The sequence below is a fragment of the Sitophilus oryzae genome, unplaced genomic scaffold (assembly GCF_002938485.1).
Source record: "Sitophilus oryzae breed Bouriz unplaced genomic scaffold, Soryzae_2.0 scaffold_857_pilon_pilon, whole genome shotgun sequence".
In the NCBI taxonomy this organism is placed as follows: Eukaryota; Metazoa; Arthropoda; class Insecta; order Coleoptera; family Curculionidae; genus Sitophilus; species Sitophilus oryzae.
This window is the reverse complement of record NW_022147480.1, coordinates 2,707,739-2,726,103: the sequence shown is the minus strand read 5'-3', so window position 1 is coordinate 2,726,103 and position 18,365 is coordinate 2,707,739. Positions and strand designations below refer to the sequence as shown.

Genomic DNA, 18,365 nt, shown 5'->3' with positions numbered 1-18,365 from the left:
TATCAAACAATAATTAAGTTAATAACAAAATCAGAATTTTTTGTTTATTTATAGTAAAAACGCGAGAACGTTACGCTGAATATGAAAAATATTATTTATAATTTTTAATTAAATTTAAAATTCTACCTTTTATAACGGATACTTCTTTTTCCTATACACATTCTACTTATTATTCCAATAAAAAAGTTTACACTTTTCCTGGTTTTAATATAAGTACTAATTAATTATCTCAATATACGTATTTAAAAAAAAAACTACGGAAGAGGAAATTTTTAATTGTTATTGAAAAAACAATTATTGCAGTTTAAAATTGTTTCTCCTAGATATATTATACCCCTAGGTCATATATACTTACGTGGATAAATCAACGCCATAAGTTTATCATTAAAAATATGTCTCCAACATCACGACATGCCATTTTCAAACCTTCTTTATTGCACTTATGAAACGTTCAATAGGTTTGTGTTTCTCGAGGACCTTACTTTGCGCATGCGCCTTAAAAGTGGCACGTATTTCCAAAATAATCACAATTTTATACGGTTTAGAAAGAACAAATTATACATTGTTATGGAAACCAACTTTTCAGTGTCATCATATTGTCATAATCTTATTTCCATTGTGTAACAACGCTTGTTTTTACGTTTTTTATTTTAATAATTGTATTAATATCTCTTTTATCGACCGCAAGTGTGTTCAGTGAGAAGTTAATTTTAAGTTTGTGCAACTATATTTCTATTTTTTTTCGTTGGACTTTCTAAATACTCGTAAAAATGACTAGAAAGTGTTTAGTGTGTGAAAGTTCTAATATAAAGGTCCCCGAACTATCTTTTCATAGGCAAGTAAAGTATTCAGTTGTTCTTAAAACCAAACCACATGCATACCTTATGGTTAGATTTCTTAAGAATATTGATATTTTGATATTATTTTTTATATAATTTTATTTTTGTGACACTAAACATTCAATTTATTGTTCAAATATAGGTATTTTACAAATTAAATTTTTAAAATTAATGTTCAAATTTGGCGCGCGGATGATAGGTCCTCGACAAGGATAGGTAGAACAGAAGCACCGCGTGTTAGAGGTGGGAATTCTAGTTCCTTGGGAGGAACTAGTTCCGTAGTTCTAGTTCCCCAAGAGGAATAGTTCCTTGAACTAGGTCTTTAGTTCACAATAGTTCCCGATATAGTCAAGATATATAGTTCTCTATCTATATCCTGGAGGGAGATTACCCGTTGGACATCATAAACCCTCGTTGAGGTAAAGTTCAGATTTGATTAGTCCTTCTTTATTACCTTTATTAACTCCTACACGTTGTGCTAGTCCTTGTTCTATAATTGAGGCTCTTTTCTAAGACAACCAATGTTATTTAGGGTTTTTTTATGTTCACCTTTTGAAGTCCTACACCTGGCCGGCATCCGTACGTCTGCTGACATCCGTGGGCTCCAGTGACAGTACACCGAGCTGCTGTGCACCGCCGTAGCCACCCTGTAGCTATACACCGTAGCTGAGCCGGAGGAACTTCCGAGTTGTTTCAATATTGTACATCGATTAGAGTAAAGCTGGATTTATAAACTCGGGAGTTGAGGTTCAGTTGAGGTTCAGTTGCCGTTCAAAATGTTCAACACTATGAAATGAACGCGCGCATTTATAAAGTCAGTTGGTCGAGAAGTTGGCAGTTCGTTTTACGTTCAGCGGAGTTCAAAGATGGTCAATGTTTATGTCGGCAGTTGCGGGCAGTTGGCGACCGCTGGCGACGTTCGGCGACAAGCCAATGAATAAGCGCCTGTCGATCACGTGAAGCACAGTACGCCGATGCATTGGAAAATGACACTTATTGTTGTTTCATTATTTATAAACTTTAATGTAATGTTTATATTTTGCGTAATCGTGGATTACTGTGTTTGAACTTTGACAAATACCAAAAGTATTTTTAAATCGAAAGAAAAACGTTCAAAATTTTCACAATTCCAAACCTAACCTACAACGGAAACTGACAGTTTATAAATGCAAAAATATTGAACCTCAACTGCCGCGAACATCCAACTGCAACTGAACCTCAACTGAACGCCAACTTCCGAATTTATAAATCCAGCTTAAGACTGTTTAGATTTAGATTTGCTTTATGTAAACCACCCTGTTTGTATCTAGTATTAAGTTAGATAAGGGGGTTTGACGTCATAGGTTTAGTACTTATTGATTTAAATTTCATTTAACTTTACATTTCATTTAACTTCAATTTCATTTCTTTAAATATAAACTTTTTGATATTTTAATAAATTGCTTAAATATTTTTAGTAGTATTATTTGCAGTCTAGTCTCATAGTTAAGTTAGAGTCACTTAAGTACAAATAGTTATAGAATATTTGAAGTTCATGATAGTTGCACTCAACAGTTCGAGGTTAGTGTTGAAGTCTACTTAATAGTTACATCTTTATTGCCGAGTTCATAGAGTACAATCTCGTGGCGCTCTTTTAATAATATCTTTAAACCCCGACCACCCGACTGTTAAAATTAAAAAGCTAGTGGCCTCTATGCAACTCATTCAGATTAAGTAAACTTTGTGTTTTATTGAACTTCGAATAAGAAAGGGCGTGGCATCAAGAACTTTTCTTTTTTTTCGCAGACCAGTAAAATGTGTAATAAATTATTAAAAATATACAGAATATGTTTAAATACCAGTGTTATAGAACTAATGTTTTAACATAAAGCAGTTTTTTTCAATGAACTCCTTAAGTAGTATGAGGAAACTGATTAAAGGAAGACAATTAAAAATTAATTAAAAGCAAATAGGTGCATGAGCCTATCACAACGGCATAATGAATTTCACGTCGTTTCCTGTACAAAAGCACGCGCAAAAACATATATACTTTTATAATGATAACAGTTCTAACTGAACTATGTAAATTGACAGAGTCTCAGTTATAATAACTTATTGGCCATATGGCAGTGAACCATTTACGAGATTTTAAGTTGATTTTTGCAATCGAAAGTCTATTAATGTCTTCTTCTATTCCACAGTGATATTTGTTTTATTTTGTGTAACTTAATTGCTCTGTTTGCGGTGCCGATTCAAGATGTTCTGATTAGGGATGTGCGAAAATATCGAATATCGATGTTAAATATGGATGATTTTTGGAGATCCTATTCTTTAGTTATCTTTTTAATGGTTCTTTAAATGATTTTTTTTCCATATTAAAATTGCCTTATATCTATCAAAAATAGTAGATAAAATAGTACTTAAATGATAAATGATACTTTAACAGCGAGGATAGGTTAAAAACTTTATTACTTCTCGCACGTTTTTTAATTGTTTCCATTTTTGAAAATTTTTGTATTCCTTTTCATCAGTTATTCGGGATTTAACTGGAAGTAGTTTGGATATGGCGTTTGTCGCCTCAACCTGAATATCTGTTGGTAATTTACTTATTTCGTTTTGAGCCATTTCTGGCTCCAATTCAATTAGCAATCTACACGAAAGAGAATTAAAAAATATTGACTCAAAACTGACAACTAAAGAGACAGCTTTATTTATTTGTCAAATTACATAGAAACCAACGCCAACCCAGCACAATATTTTTTCTACTCATAATAAATTCCTTGAAATAATAATTTCTGAATATTTTTTAAAACGTAACTCGCTATGGAAAAATATTGTTTTATACACGACGATATAATTGCATTATCGTCTCATTTCCATCGCTCGTGAATTAATCTTTTCGGTCCACGATAAAATACCATTTTATCGACTTGTATAAAAAAACAACTATTAATAAATGATTTATTTGCATAATATTTTTTAAATAAAATGTATTCAACTATTGTATTTAATTTTTTTCAAGATATTTAGTTGCTTAAGCATCAAATCAACCATTAATCCTAAAATTTTCTCTAACACAATAATGTCAACTATAAAATGAGTAAATTAAACAATTACAAATTCATATAAAAAAAAACATCGATATAGAAAATATCGATACTTTTTAAATAAATATATCAACATCCCTAGTTCTGTTTACTGTTCCGCGCACTATGTCCCGCTTTTTATGGCCAGATACAGTTTACTTTTACTGTTAAAGACATTTTTAGACGTAATTTAACAGTCCCGGTGACAATTCTTAATTACTCTCATAAGTTTATTTTTTCTTTTCCGTGCCGTATTCTCATAATTATTCTTCGTTTTTGAGTTTGTTTCAGTTAAAATCAAGAGGTTCGTTAGGGAAAACATAAAAAGTTGCGTTATAACTTGGCATGTACGTTTTGTAGCTAAAGCCGCCGTCTACACATAAAATTTTACCTGTCAGTTTTGTGCGTCAAATAAAAAAGCGTCTAGAAAACTGACTGTAGTTCTCGAGACGGTCGTCCATCTTATCCCCGTCTACATATCTTGTTTTACCTCTTAGGGAGAAGGGAGAATCAAAGACCTGTATCTGAGACGGTTTTTCAGAGGTTAGTTGTCCATCTCTGATATCAGTCGTACCAAAGTTTATAGCAGGAATGGCTGTCGTCTCGGCGCACTCAGTACTCAGTAATAAGGTGTTTCTCTCATCAAAAGTGTCTCATGTAATCAATGGACGCCTCCTAGTGTATGTCAATAGATTTTACAACAGCACGACAGAGTTTCCAGACGGTCACCCGTCCATCCACTCGCATCGTCTAACGTCGCTTAACTCCATTGACGGCGTCTTCTCTACGTAAATAGTGGCACTAACGCCATAGATAAATGAAACAAGTTTAGATTGTAAAGTGCCATAAGGACAATGTAAACACTATTTGGAGCTATTTTTGAAACGGTCGCGACCCAAATCTTTTGAAAATTTCGGAGATGTTCGGCTTTTTCCGGAATTATGTCGCCAAATATTGTTTATTCAAATTTATTATAATTTTCGTTTAATTTTATAAATAAAATACAGTGTGTTGTATACCGGGTGTTGCATCGTCGCGGTCGAGCGGGACATAGGAAATCCCATGTAAATTTTAATGGGGTCAATTATTGGCTTCCCTAATTATTTTAGAGAATAATTCTATTTAGGTTTATTGAAGAGCACTAAAACCCACATTCAAAAGAATAACTTTAGATATTTTTGATTAGCCCGTTTACGAGTTATCGCCGATTTCTTTTTAAATATTTCTCCTTTCTTATGGCCCTGTATTTACTTATGAGCACCAGTCAAGGTAAAAGATAACTGTCAAATGAAGTTGTCATTTCAGAAATTTATCTATTTAGTGCTTTATTATTATTATTAAAAACTCATACCTACATCGAAAATATTAGCCATGAATTACACTACCGAAGAAAAAGTATTGATGATTAAATGGTATTATCAAGGAAATAGTTATCAAAAGGTGTCGGACATGTTTGCTGCTCTGTATCCGAATAGACCGATACCTGGAAAATCTACAATCGCAAGGAATATCCAGAGATTTGAGACCAAAGGTACCCTAATAAATAACTGCAGATGTGAAGCAAGGCAGGAACAAAGAGAAGATGCAAGAAATGATACCGACTTGGAAGTTTTATTGTGCGTGGAAGAGAACGATGGAAAGATCAGCACAAGGAAACTTGAGGATGAAATAGGAATAGATCACACTACAGCGTTTCGAATTTTGAAACGACATAAATACTATTCCTTCAAATATGAAAAGCACCAAGAGCTACGAGATGGGGACGAAATACGGCGGCAGGCGTTTTGTTTTGATATGATGGAAAGAGCAAACACGGATAGGGAATTTTTAAAAAACATATGTTTCACTGACGAATGCACGTTTACCTTAAATAATGAACCCAATGTTCAAAATTATCGATATTGGAACAAAGAAAACCAACACAGGTTTGTCGAAACAAGGACGCAATATCCACAGAAAGTAAATGTTTGGGCAGGGATATTCGGACACAATATTATCGGGCCATTATTTCTTACGCGAAATTTAAATGCAGAATATTATTTGGAACTACTCGAAAATCATATTTTACCTGCTTTACATGATGCCGTTAGGGAAAATCAGGAAGTTTGGTACCAAATGGATGGCTGCCCGGCACATAGTACCCTGGCTGTTCGGGAATACTTAGACAATAGTTTTAACGGAAACGTTATTGGCCTAAATCATACAGTAAATTGGCTAGCAAGGTCTCTTGATATTTCGCCAAATGATTTCTTTCTCTGGGGCCATTTAAAAAACAGGATATACAAGGATAAAAAATACCCAAATCTAGACGAGTTAAAAAATGCTATTTCTGCCGAATGTAATAGAATTTCAGTTTACCAACTAGCGAATGTAAGAAGAGAATTTTATGATCGCCTGGGTTATTGTCTAGCAGTAGATGGAGGAATATTTGAACATCTTCTTAAATCCTAAAGTTCTAACAATTTAATAGTAGATACCTAAATTAAGAAGTTATTGAATATTGTAATAATACTATAATTAACCTTGTAATTGATTACTTTATTTTACTTTAATTCATATTAATGTGTATTTATAAATACATTTTTAAGATTTCCGATGTAGGAATGAGTTTTCAATAATAACAAAGCTCTAAATAGGTAAATTTCTGAAATGACAACTTCATTTGACAGTTATCTTTTACCTTGACTGGTGCTCATAAGTAAATACAGGGCCATAAAAAAAGAGAAATATTTAAAAATAAATCGGCGATAACTCGTAAACGAGCTAGTCAAAAATATCTAAAGTTATTCTTTTGAGTGTGGGTTTTAGTGTTCATGAAATTTAAATAGAATTATTCTCTAAAATAATTAGGGAAGCCAATAATTGACCCCATTAAAATTTACATGGGATTTCCTATGTCCCGTCCGACGATGCAACACCCGGTATAAGAAACTTTATTTTATATAAGAACATGTATGAAATACCTATGAAACATTGGAAACCGATGTTATGCCACGATTCACGATGGTTTTTGCAATTCACAGTTCACAACACAGTTTTTTAAGATTTTGCCACTTTTTCACTATTATCAAGGGTTTGAGTAAATAAAACTTAAATTAAACTCACAAGATAGCAATAATTACTTTGAGAATGGACAGTTTAAACACTTTTCGGTATTTTTTTCAATTAGGGCGGTTTAAATTTTGAAAGATTTTATAATTTTTGAAGATTCTGACTTTGACAAGAAAAAATCATTTCTGTTATAGTTTACGGTTGTTCTTAGCAACCGCTAAGGCAGCGCCAGATCGCGTACAACGCGCAACGGTCGCGACCAAAAACAATTATATATTTTGACGGGCTTCCCAATCTAAATTTATTTCCTTTTTCTATTACTGTCCTCCATTCACGCAGTTGTGCTTTGAACTGTTCAAGAACGCGATACTCTCACTCCATTCAATTGAGTCATAAAGTTCAGAACTGTTCCGCTCCCTGTGGAGGCACCAGGCTATCGCGCACAGCTCCTTTCAGAACCGTTTTCGAGTAGCCCAGGGCGTAAAGCTCTGGAACTTGAAATTCGCGAATGGAGGACAGCAAATGGCTAGCGCATAAACACTTATTATGACACTTTAACTGTCAAAGTTGTCAAAATAACTAGTTGCCATATCTCTCGCATATTTCTAATTAGTTTTTGTGTAAGTTGGTCACTTAACAGCATAGCTAATTATAAAGTTGAAGAGAAACAGACGTCGTAATATCGCGTTTTCTATGCAAGTATCGATTAGTTCCAGTTAAGCATCTTTAACGCTATACGCATATTATGTAAATTATTTAACGAGAAGGGTACCACTGTGCGCCATTCATTTAGAAAATTATGTCTCAATGGTCCAGTTGCTCTCCGAGTTTGCATGCACTGAATACATTTCAATGGCATTATCCGAGAATAAATTCTGAATAACTAAAAGTAGGTGTAGACAAAATTTTCAAAATAATCAGTTAGTCAGAGTACCATGGCTGTGTTAAAAACACTAACAACAACAACAAACAACGCTTTATTGTACAAAAAGCCAAAACGGCTTTATCGACAAAGCACTCACAAAACAAACAAAAGCACAAAAAAATACAAACAACAAAAAAAAACACAATACAGATAATACAATTCAAATAAATTTAAGTCATTAAAATAAAGTTATAAAATATTAAATACTTGACTTTTGACCAGTATGTGAGATGATCAAAATTTTAAAATTCAAAATTGTTCATAATTAAACATCAACAAAAAAGTCGTTTACCGTATATAGGGCTCTCTCCAGTAAGTATGATTTTAGAGCTTTGCGAAATGCGGGAAAGAATGAAAGCGACTTGATATTCAAAGGCAGATGATTGTACATTTTTTTGGCATTGTACAGTATTGAACCTTTAACTAGTTCTGTGCTCCGCATTCCTAAGTGGATAGTTATGAGATGGCCTTTCCGGAAGATATGTGCTTGCGGATTAAGCAAACGGATTCAAAAATGAATAAGGAAGGAAGAGTCAGTATTTTGAAATTTTTAAAGAAATTCTGGCAGTGAGTTCTACTGTTCAGTCCCAATAAATATCGAACTGCTCTCTTTTGAAGTCTGAAAATACGATCAAATTTTGTTGCGTAGCAAGTGCCCCAGAATGAAAGGGCATAACGAAGATGTGACTCAAAAAGGGCATAATAGGCTATTTTAGAGGTTGAGAAGTTAAGTTCCTTAGAAACTGATCTTAGCGCAAAACAGGCAGCTCTTAGTTTCTTTGATAGAGCTTCGATGTAAAAGTCCCATTTTAACGAGTTGTGTACAACAAGTCCTAAGAATTTCACAGAGTCCACAACGTCAATAGTGGTGTTATTAAGTACAAAAGGTTGTATAGTACTTTTATATGACAAAACTTTAGTTTTTGATAGGTTGAGGTATAGGAGATTAGAATCGCACCAAGATTTAATGGAGCGTAAGTCACTGGATATAGTATCATATGTGCCGTAACATCTGGGCCGCTCCAAGTGAAACTAGTATCGTCCGCAAAGAGGCACATTTTACCGCTAATGTCTAGATTTGCAATGTCGTTAATTTTTTATCAAGGAGCCTTGGAAAAATATAGGTAGTGTAGTTTAAAAAAACCTGTTAGGAAGAAACCTGTCGTTGAAAGTGAAGATTGCAAGATATCAGCTACCAACTTAATAATAGGTCTCTATTGAAATCAGTTAAAAATAGTAAACTTACCAGATATAAACACACAAACAGTACTATGTCCACTATTTTCCTTTTCGATATCATTATTACAATTTTATGTTATAGTCACTATAGTAAGTTACACTAAAAAGATACCAAAATTTTTAAAAAAAATCTGCAGTGTCTTTGGTACCGCACATATACGAACCAAAACAATAGACTAACGCGCGCCAAAACAAACGACGTCCGCCGGTGGCATGCCACGGTCAAGGTGGTTCTGAATGATGGTACTGGTCGATGGTGGGTTGCGCTACCGACTGAAGACTAGACGGGAAAGCCGGTACCGGCGGTGCTTTAACTCGGTTTCCGCGTTTTTCCACACAGACAGCTGATGATGGTAGTACCGATGTTGGTAGGTAGCTTTGGTGGTACCAATTCGCTTGGGCAGGAAGAACCTGGCGGCGTTACGGCCCGTTTAGCGCGCGCGAGAAGCCTTAGCGGGGTACTGTTACATTATGGGAACCATCGAGGTACTAGCTTGTTGAAAATGTGGATATTTTTATTGTTATATGTAAAAATTTATTGATTAAGGTGCCCGGTGGCGTAGAGGTACAGGCTCTCGTCTACCAATCTCAAGGTAATGGGTTCGATTCCCACACCCGGCATTGCATCAGCCGACTATTTTTATTAAAATAAAAATAGTTTGGGTACCTAGGTCGACTCAGCCTTAAATGAGTATTTGGGATTCACAATCCTGAGGTAATAATAGGCGGTTGAAGCGTAGTGCTAGCCACATTACATTCCTTGTATAATGAACGGCTCTAGTATGGCAAGCTGTACCTTGCTACTCCCAAGGCGTTAAACGCTATATACGGGAGCAATTATTATATATATGTAAAATTTTGTACATCAGATTTATACTAGATTAAATTAGGTTCTTGAGGTGGATATCGGTCAATTCTACTGCGGCCTTTACGGATCTTTGTGGTGCTCTTCTCATCCTTAGGTTATATTCGGTAGTTTCCTCGGCAGTTTCCGTTAACTACCGAGGAATTTCACTACTGGTTATCGGAGGAAAAGTTCTCGCAAAAAATATGTTAAACCGCCTTCACCCTCATATAGAAAAAATCCTCCCAGAATCGCAAACGGGCTTTCGCACCAACCGCGGTACCGTTGATTCCATATTCTCCCTCCGCTAACTACAGGAAAAAGTAAAGGAACAGCAGAGTAAACTTTATGTTGCCTTCATCGACCTAACGAAAGCCTTCGATTCTGTAAACAGAGATGCACTTTGGGCAATTACGCAAAAGTTCGGAGTGCCCAACAAATTTCTTACTGTGTGTAAAAGCCTCCATAACAACAACAAGTCGAGAGTGTCACATCATGGATCACTGAGCAATTCCTTCCTGACTAATACAGGAGTTAGGCAGGTATGTGTCCTAGCTCCTCTCCTATTCACCATATTCATGGCAGCGCTCTCTATCATAGTGGACAGCAAACTACTGGAAAGAGGAATGGGTGTTAGATACAGGTATGACGGCGGTCTGTTCAACATAAAAAGACCCCAAAACACGTATAAAATTCATCACAGAACTCCAATACGCTGATGACTGCGCTCTAGTTGCAAATACGTTACAGCAATTACAGGAAATGGTGAACACATATACCTGGGCATACGAGACTTTGGGCCTTAAGCTGAACATCGATAAAACTAAAATCATGTGCACTTCCCCGGAAAATCATAGCAATGCTATAGAAGAACTATTGGAATATGTAGCGGAATTCATTAACGGGAATTTGGCCCGACGACTGGTGCAGCTCGCTATATATACCACTATATAAAAAGGGTAATCCGGCAGACTGCAATAACTATCGAATGATTGCTTTAATTCCTCATGCATGCAAAATTCTCCTGCAGATTATTAACAACAGACTCAGGCCATATCTACTACCACAGATTGCAGAAGAATAAACTGGCTTTATGCCTGGTAAGGGTACCAGAGAACAGATAGGGAACGTACGACAGTTAATAGAAAAAGCGCGAGAATTCAGCATAGAAATGTATCTCTGTTTTATCGACTATTCTAAGGCCTTCGATCTAGTCAAGTGGCAAAAACTTTGGCAAATACTCAAGGAAATGGGGGTTCCTGATCACCTTATTCTACTTATCCGACAACTATACCAACATAATTACGGACTTATAAGAATTAATGATGTCACATCAAATAGATTTCAAGCAATGAAGGGTGTCAGGCAGGGGTGTGTTCTCTCACCCCCTATTGTTCAATATTTATACCGAGTACATAATGCGTGATATTCTCGATAACTGGCAAGGTGGAGTATCTGTGGGGGAAGGAAAATCAATAATCTAAGATATGCCGACGATACACTAATCATAACAGCAAGTGTGGAAGAAATGGAATTTATTATGCAACGTCTCCAAGAAACTAGTACAGAATTTGGGCTAAAACTTAATCCTAACAAAACTACTGTCATGATTGTGGACCGACAAAACAACAACCAACCTCACGTGGGAAACATAGCTGGATTTAAGGTGGTTAATAAATACTTATATCTGGGATCGCTAATCGATAACAGCGGCTCATGCGAAGGCGAAATAAGACGTAGAATTGCGTTGGCTAGAACAGCCGTAACTAAATTAACTAAGATATGGAAAGATACAGCCATCACTAAGAACACCAAACTAAGACTGCTGAACTCGCTTGTTTTCCCGATTGCTACGTATGGGGCGGAAACATGGACGCTGAAGAAAAGCGATACCAGGCGAATAGATGCTTTTGAAATGTGGGCATATAGACGTCTGCTACGTATACCTTGGACAGCCCATCGGTCGAATGAGTCAGTTCTCCAAGAACTAAACTCACAACTCAGCCTCTCAAAAAAAATAAACCGATGTTTTCTGACATATATTGGTCACATTGCTAGAAGAACGGACTCACTGCAGCTGCTAATAGTCGAGGGAAAGGTAGAGGGAAAGCGACCACGAGGAAGATCACCCAAGAGATGGGTTGATCAAACTAAAGACCTAATCGGCCAAGGCCTTCATGAAACCGTCAGCATGGCTCAAAACAGAGCGGACTGGCACAATACGATAAAAACCGCTACAGGAACATCATAGTCACTAATCCCTCTTCAGGGAAACGGACCAAAGAGAGAGAGCGGAATTCAATTACCTCGGCAGCTTGATTTCGGAAAAGACCAATATCGAGTCAGAAATTCAGCACAGACTTAGCAGCGCCGAAAGAGCTTTCTGGAAATTAAAAGACAGGCTTTTCTACAATCATGACTTAAGCACAAAAACGAAACTTGCAGTGTACCGAGCTATAATAATCCTCACCATGTTATATGGAAGCGAAACCTGGGTGCCGTACCCGCCCCATGAACGCATTGAACAAGGTGCAACAGAGACATCTTAGACAACTGTTAAAAGTAAATGGTACCACCAGGTCTCAAACGTATCAATCCATGAAAACGTTAGTTGCGAGAGCGCTGAAGTCATGATTAGTAAATCCCGCTGGTCACGTATGCAGGATACAAGAAAACCGTCTACCGAAATCTCTTGGTGAGCTTGTAGACCGTAAGAGGAGGCCGGGTGGACAACTGAAAAGGTACAAGGACATTTTCCACGAAAACTTAAAGAGGATTAACATGCAGAATGAGTGGGAAACAGCAGCTCACAATAGAACACAATGGAGAAGAGTTGTAAACTCAGTTAACAGCGACAACCAAAAAGTAAAGAGGCAATAAAATAATGATATTTTTGAATGTCCGGAGTGTGGAAGAGAGATAACATTACGTATCGGACTTTTCAGTCATAGAAAAGCTCATGAAAGAAAACGCCTTGTGTAACCATTTTAAGATGTGTGTCAAATACTCTTCAGCGATAATAAGCGCAGTAATAAGTAATAGTAACTTTTCTCTAGCTTAGTTTATCGATGGTGTTTAGCCAGTATGTAGAGCATGAGCAACGAAAAAGGAGCGACAGGTACCTAAACCTTGCCATTGTGTTTGTTTTTGTCAATACGGAATTCCATAACAGAACTAAAATATTTTCTTCAATTTGAAACTTAATACAATAAACGAACTATAAAGTTAATTAGATATTGTTTTAATAGTATAACAAATTCTAGAATTATTAATCTCCAAGCAAAAATAGGCAAGTTTCTAAAACACCCAAGTTCTAAAATTGAAAAATTTGCAAGACTTGCAAGAATCTTGCAGCGAGAGCAAGATCAGGACTGGACGCTGCACGACCAAGATAAGACTACTTATTAGACTGCAATACCAAAACCAAGAGAGTCTTAGTCTTGGTCTGGGTCTTGCAATATTGTATAACTATCTTTTGTATGTAAGTTGCATCTAATATAGAAAAAAAGGAAATACCACTCCTGCAACTCCCAGTGGACGATATGCCAAGAACGTACAACTCTGACAAACATGTCAATGTAGTATTGAGCAATAAGAAGGATTGGAAGAGCGAAACGCTTGCCCAGCAGTTAAAAGACCATACCATAACTTGGTATACTGATGCTTCCAAAACCAATACGGGAACAGGGATCGGAGTGTTTGGGCCGAGAGCTAATTACTCCGAACCAATGGGCACTTACCCTAGTATCCAACAGGCAGAAATCTACGCTATCGAGAGATGCGTACAACTTATCTTAGATAGGAACTATCGGAAACAAAAATAGCCATCTTGTCTGATAGTCAAGCAGCGTTAAAGGCGATCAACTCAGTATCAATCAATTCGAAATTGGTCAAAGAATGCATAGAGAAGCTGAATAAATTAGGCAAAGAAAACAAAGTCCTCCTACACTGGGTGCCTGCTCACCAAGGGATAGAAGGCAATGAAAAAGCAAATAATCTAGCTAGGAAAGCAGCGAACACTCCACTAACTGAACCAGAACCGTTCTGCTTTCCAAGTGGTAACCAACTCAAGGCGGAACTCAAGAACTTGGAAGATTCCATCCGCAACCTGGAATGGAAATTTTCCAATGGTCTAAGACACTCGAAGAAGTTTCTGAGGGCTTATGATCAAGAAAAATCACAGATCTTCCTGGGTCTGAGTAAGAACAATCTTCGGATTGTCACGGGGTTTTTAACAGGACACTGTCTCCTCAATGAACACCTCAGTAGATTGAAACTAAGAAGAAACGGCGAAAGCAGATTCTGTGGGGAAGATGGGGAAACACCAGTGCACCTCATCACTGAGTGCGCCGAGATGACAACCATTCGTGCCATGAATTTTGGGACGACTGATATTGGAGATGGACAACAACCCTCTATAAAACCGTCCCAGATACTGGCTTTTGTCAAAGCCCTGGGACTGTATGATGAGTTATGATTCAAGAAAGAGGGACACAATGGATCTGTAAGGTCGAAGTGATTAACCCCCCTCCCACTCATTCTAAATTCTAAAAAATTCTAAAAATCTAATATAGAAGACGCTCTGACCAGATTCCATTTACCGTAATTTCCATATTGCGTGAAATTCTTCGCCAGTCCGTCGTTCGATAACAATGATTAATTTAATTAATTTTACAGCCGCGATACTAATTACCGGCATGTGGTGCCTATCGAGCTGAAGACGGACAACGGCTTCAAATCATATAGACCAGCCATTAGTTACCGGTTAAGCTTTTCGGAAAATAACTAAAGGAAAATAACTATAGGAAGATAATAATTTGGAAAAAATTTAAATTTCATATTTTTTTTATGAAATAGCATCACTTGAGAGCCTTATGTGAACGATTAACAATAAATGAAGTATATTCGATATCATTTAAAATTGGCTAACTGGAATTTAAATTTGGCGCTGGGGATTCAGGTGGTAGCTCTGCTGTAAACAATGCCAAGTTGCAGCATATATTTATTTATTTTCTGACATTCTGACACTTAGTTTTGTATGGCGAGTTTTTGGTTTAAATAAACAGTGTTGTGATACTTAAGCTTAAAAATGTTTACTAGCAGACCTTGCAGTCGAACATTGTTCTTTTTAGAGCTTCTTTTAGTGCGAAGTGTACAAGATAGCTTAATAGCCGTAAAAAACTCATCGCAACTTTATTAGAATATTTTGAACGGGAAAGCGGCAGTAATTATGTCCTTTAAGTGCTGTTAAGTAGGTCAGTTTTGTTGATGTAAATAATAACTACTTAGTGACTAAAAGTTTATTTGGTATGAACTGTAGTTTCATAGTTTTACATAAATTTAATAACAATAAAATACATAAATGTAATATGAAATAAAATAAAACAATATATTTCTCACATGACGCGACGGATAACCAATAATTATTGACGTGTGCTTTAACAAAAATTGTTGTATACCGTTAAGCTTAATGAAACCCCTGTCTTTATACTCATGCAATTTATTTGTTAATGAAGAAATTCAATTGTGCATACGTTACAAACCCTTCAAAAAGAAAATAAACTTATCTTTGACAATGCTAACTTCGTAAACTATTAAAAAAAGCAATTTCGAAAGAACTAAGAAACATCAGGATGTCATTAATAACAGTTGTGTTCAATGATTGCATTCATTTATTACAAAGATGGAAGGCAGTGACTGGTATGCGTATGCAAATGACAATTAAAATAAATATTTTCGAAATAACTTTGTTTTTCATTGCAGAATTTTCTGCATTAGCGGTCACTCTTTACAAATATAATATTGCAGTTAACAGAAATACCGTATGATCGAAAAAAAACGGCGTCCAGTTGGCTGGGAAATGAACATCAATGACATTTCCCATATAAATTTACATATAGAACGACAGCGATCTTCATTCCATAGCCATCGCTGACACCGTTTTTTCTCGATCATACGGTATTATAATCATTTTAGTTTAAATATAGATGTCGTAGTCTCATAGTGTATTCCGTCTTTTCATGAAGATCCTAATCACTTCAAGAAATAAACTAACCTAATAACTTAACTAAACTAACTAATTTAAAGAAGGCATCCATTTTTCTCAAAGAGACCTGGTTCAAATTAAAAAAGTAGAAAAAAGACTCAAAGTCTCGGTCTCAACGTTTATACAATGTTAAACTGTTACACGTGTTTCGCTCATATACGAGCATCATCAGACAAACACAATTAAAATTAATCCAAATACACGTTCACATTTTACAATTAAAACAACCTAACAACCCCTTCGTTGTGTCTTTTTTCTACTTTTTTAAACTAACTAACACTATAAACTATCTTCATAAAAAGACGAAATAAACTATGAGACTACGATACAGACATATTGTTAAAACTGACAACATTTTATTATTCGATTTAGAACAAAACATGTTCAGCAAGTAAAAACATTCATTTATGGTAAACTGATGATAAATAATTAAATGTAATATAACTAATAGTTTCCGAGTTATTGACTTTTGAAAATATCACTTAAACAATTTGATTTAATTAATTTCGATATGTTCAGTTTCATTTAACGATGCCATTCTGCCGAAACCGTGATACTTAATAATATTCGACATTAGTTCTCAAGTTAGCATTTATAGCTGTATAAAATGAGAGTATATCAAGTCTAGAAATTACAAAATTTTCGTTGAACATTTCAATTCTTCAATTTATGTATATTGTGTATTACGATTATTGCTTAAAATTGAAGGAAGAATTGAAATATGCAATAATATACAGGGGGTTTCATTTAAAAATTTTTTTAATGTGACACAACTTTATGACCGACCCTGTATACTTAAATTTACTAGTAGTTAATAGGAATCTAAAAACCCATTACATCAGTATCACAGTTTCGGCAGAATGGCATCATGAAATCAAACCAAACACATCGAAATTAATTAAATCGAATTGTTTAAGTGATATATTCAAATTTTTGTGTGTATTTCGATTTTTGCTTAGAATTGAAGAAAGAATTGAAATATGTAATAATATACAGGGGATTCTATTTAAAAAAATAAAAATTTGATGTGCCACGACTTTATGAACGACCCTGTATAGTTAAATTTATTACTCGCTAATAGATATTTAAAAGTCCTATAACTTTTGTATTTAACTTTTTGCGGTATCTCCTATATTTTATCTAATAATCGACCGTTTCCATCAATAAAACATAGAAGCGGCCCTGTATATTTAATTAATAATTTTTAGTATTTCTTAAATCAGAATCAGAAGAAGGGGGACACGATATATCTACGTATAAGGCCGCGGTGGTTAACTTAACTCCCCTCCTGTACAATCTACAATCATTCGGATTTATTAATTGCTAAAACCTGTGAATTTAAAGGCAATTAACAAAATATCTCTCTGATTGAAATCCTGAATCAAAACCAATTAAACGAGAAGCGCCAAAAGAGTCAAGTGTGCCATTTCCGATAAAGACAAATAAATCAAATACGTAAACTAATTATTAGAAATTATTATGGAAAGTGCAGCAGTACAAGCGAGTGACATGGTTTTGCCAAATGCCTGAATTACTCCTATGGCGGTTTGCAGTTTCGATTTCTATTGAAGTAACGGACCGATAATTACAAAATTATTTACTATTAGTCGCCGACTAATCATGCGAGACCTTATTTACCGACTGATGAGCATATTTTCGTACTTTTTTTTCATTACCCGAACAACCATAAATTGGAATTTTTCTTTTGGCACAGTGACACAGATTATTCTCAATATTTCTTGTTTTTAAATTATTTATTATTCAGGAGGCAGTGACAGTCAACATCGTCATGGAGTTGCGGTCATTCTTGATGAGAGTCTTTAGAGCTCGGTGAGGAACTTCGTACCTTTTTCTCCTCGCGTTTTGCTTTTACAACTTGAGTCATACTGTGGTACACTCAATCTGATTCAGGTCTATGCTCCAACAGCGGATAGTGACGACGAGGAGGTGGAATCGTTCTACAAAGAGATTGATGAATTAACTAAAAGTCATGAAATTAACTAAAAACAAAGACGTTACTTTGCTCCTGGGCGACATGAATGCAAAGATTGGACAAGGTTCCTGTGGAAAATGGATTGGGCAGTATGGACTATGGCGGTTATGGCGAACGTAATGAGCGAGGAGATCGCCTTCTACAATATTGCCAAGAAAACTCCATGATAATAACTAATACGTTCTTCAAACTATCAAAACGTCGCCTATACACATGGAAATCGCCACGAGACAGTGAGAACCGCATAGTCCGAAACCAAATTGATTATATTATCCTCAGAGATACAGGAATGCAGTGAAAAGTGTCAAAACATACCCAGGAGCAGATGTAGGCTCGGACCACAACCTTCTGGTGACGGAGATT

At 35.7% G+C, this 18,365-nt stretch overlaps 1 protein-coding gene across 1 annotated transcript in view; it reads right to left on the bottom strand.

The window, feature by feature from the left end:
* LOC115889970 overlaps window positions 1-9,370 on the bottom strand; it is a 66,084-nt gene extending 56,714 nt beyond the window's left edge. Inside the window, exon 1 of the mRNA XM_030910065.1 lies at window positions 9,127-9,370. Within this exon, the coding sequence (XP_030765925.1) occupies window positions 9,127-9,180 (54 nt within the window). The 5' untranslated portion in view covers window positions 9,181-9,370. The remainder of the gene's footprint in view (window positions 1-9,126) is intronic.
* Between the last annotated feature and the right edge of the window lie 8,995 nt (window positions 9,371-18,365).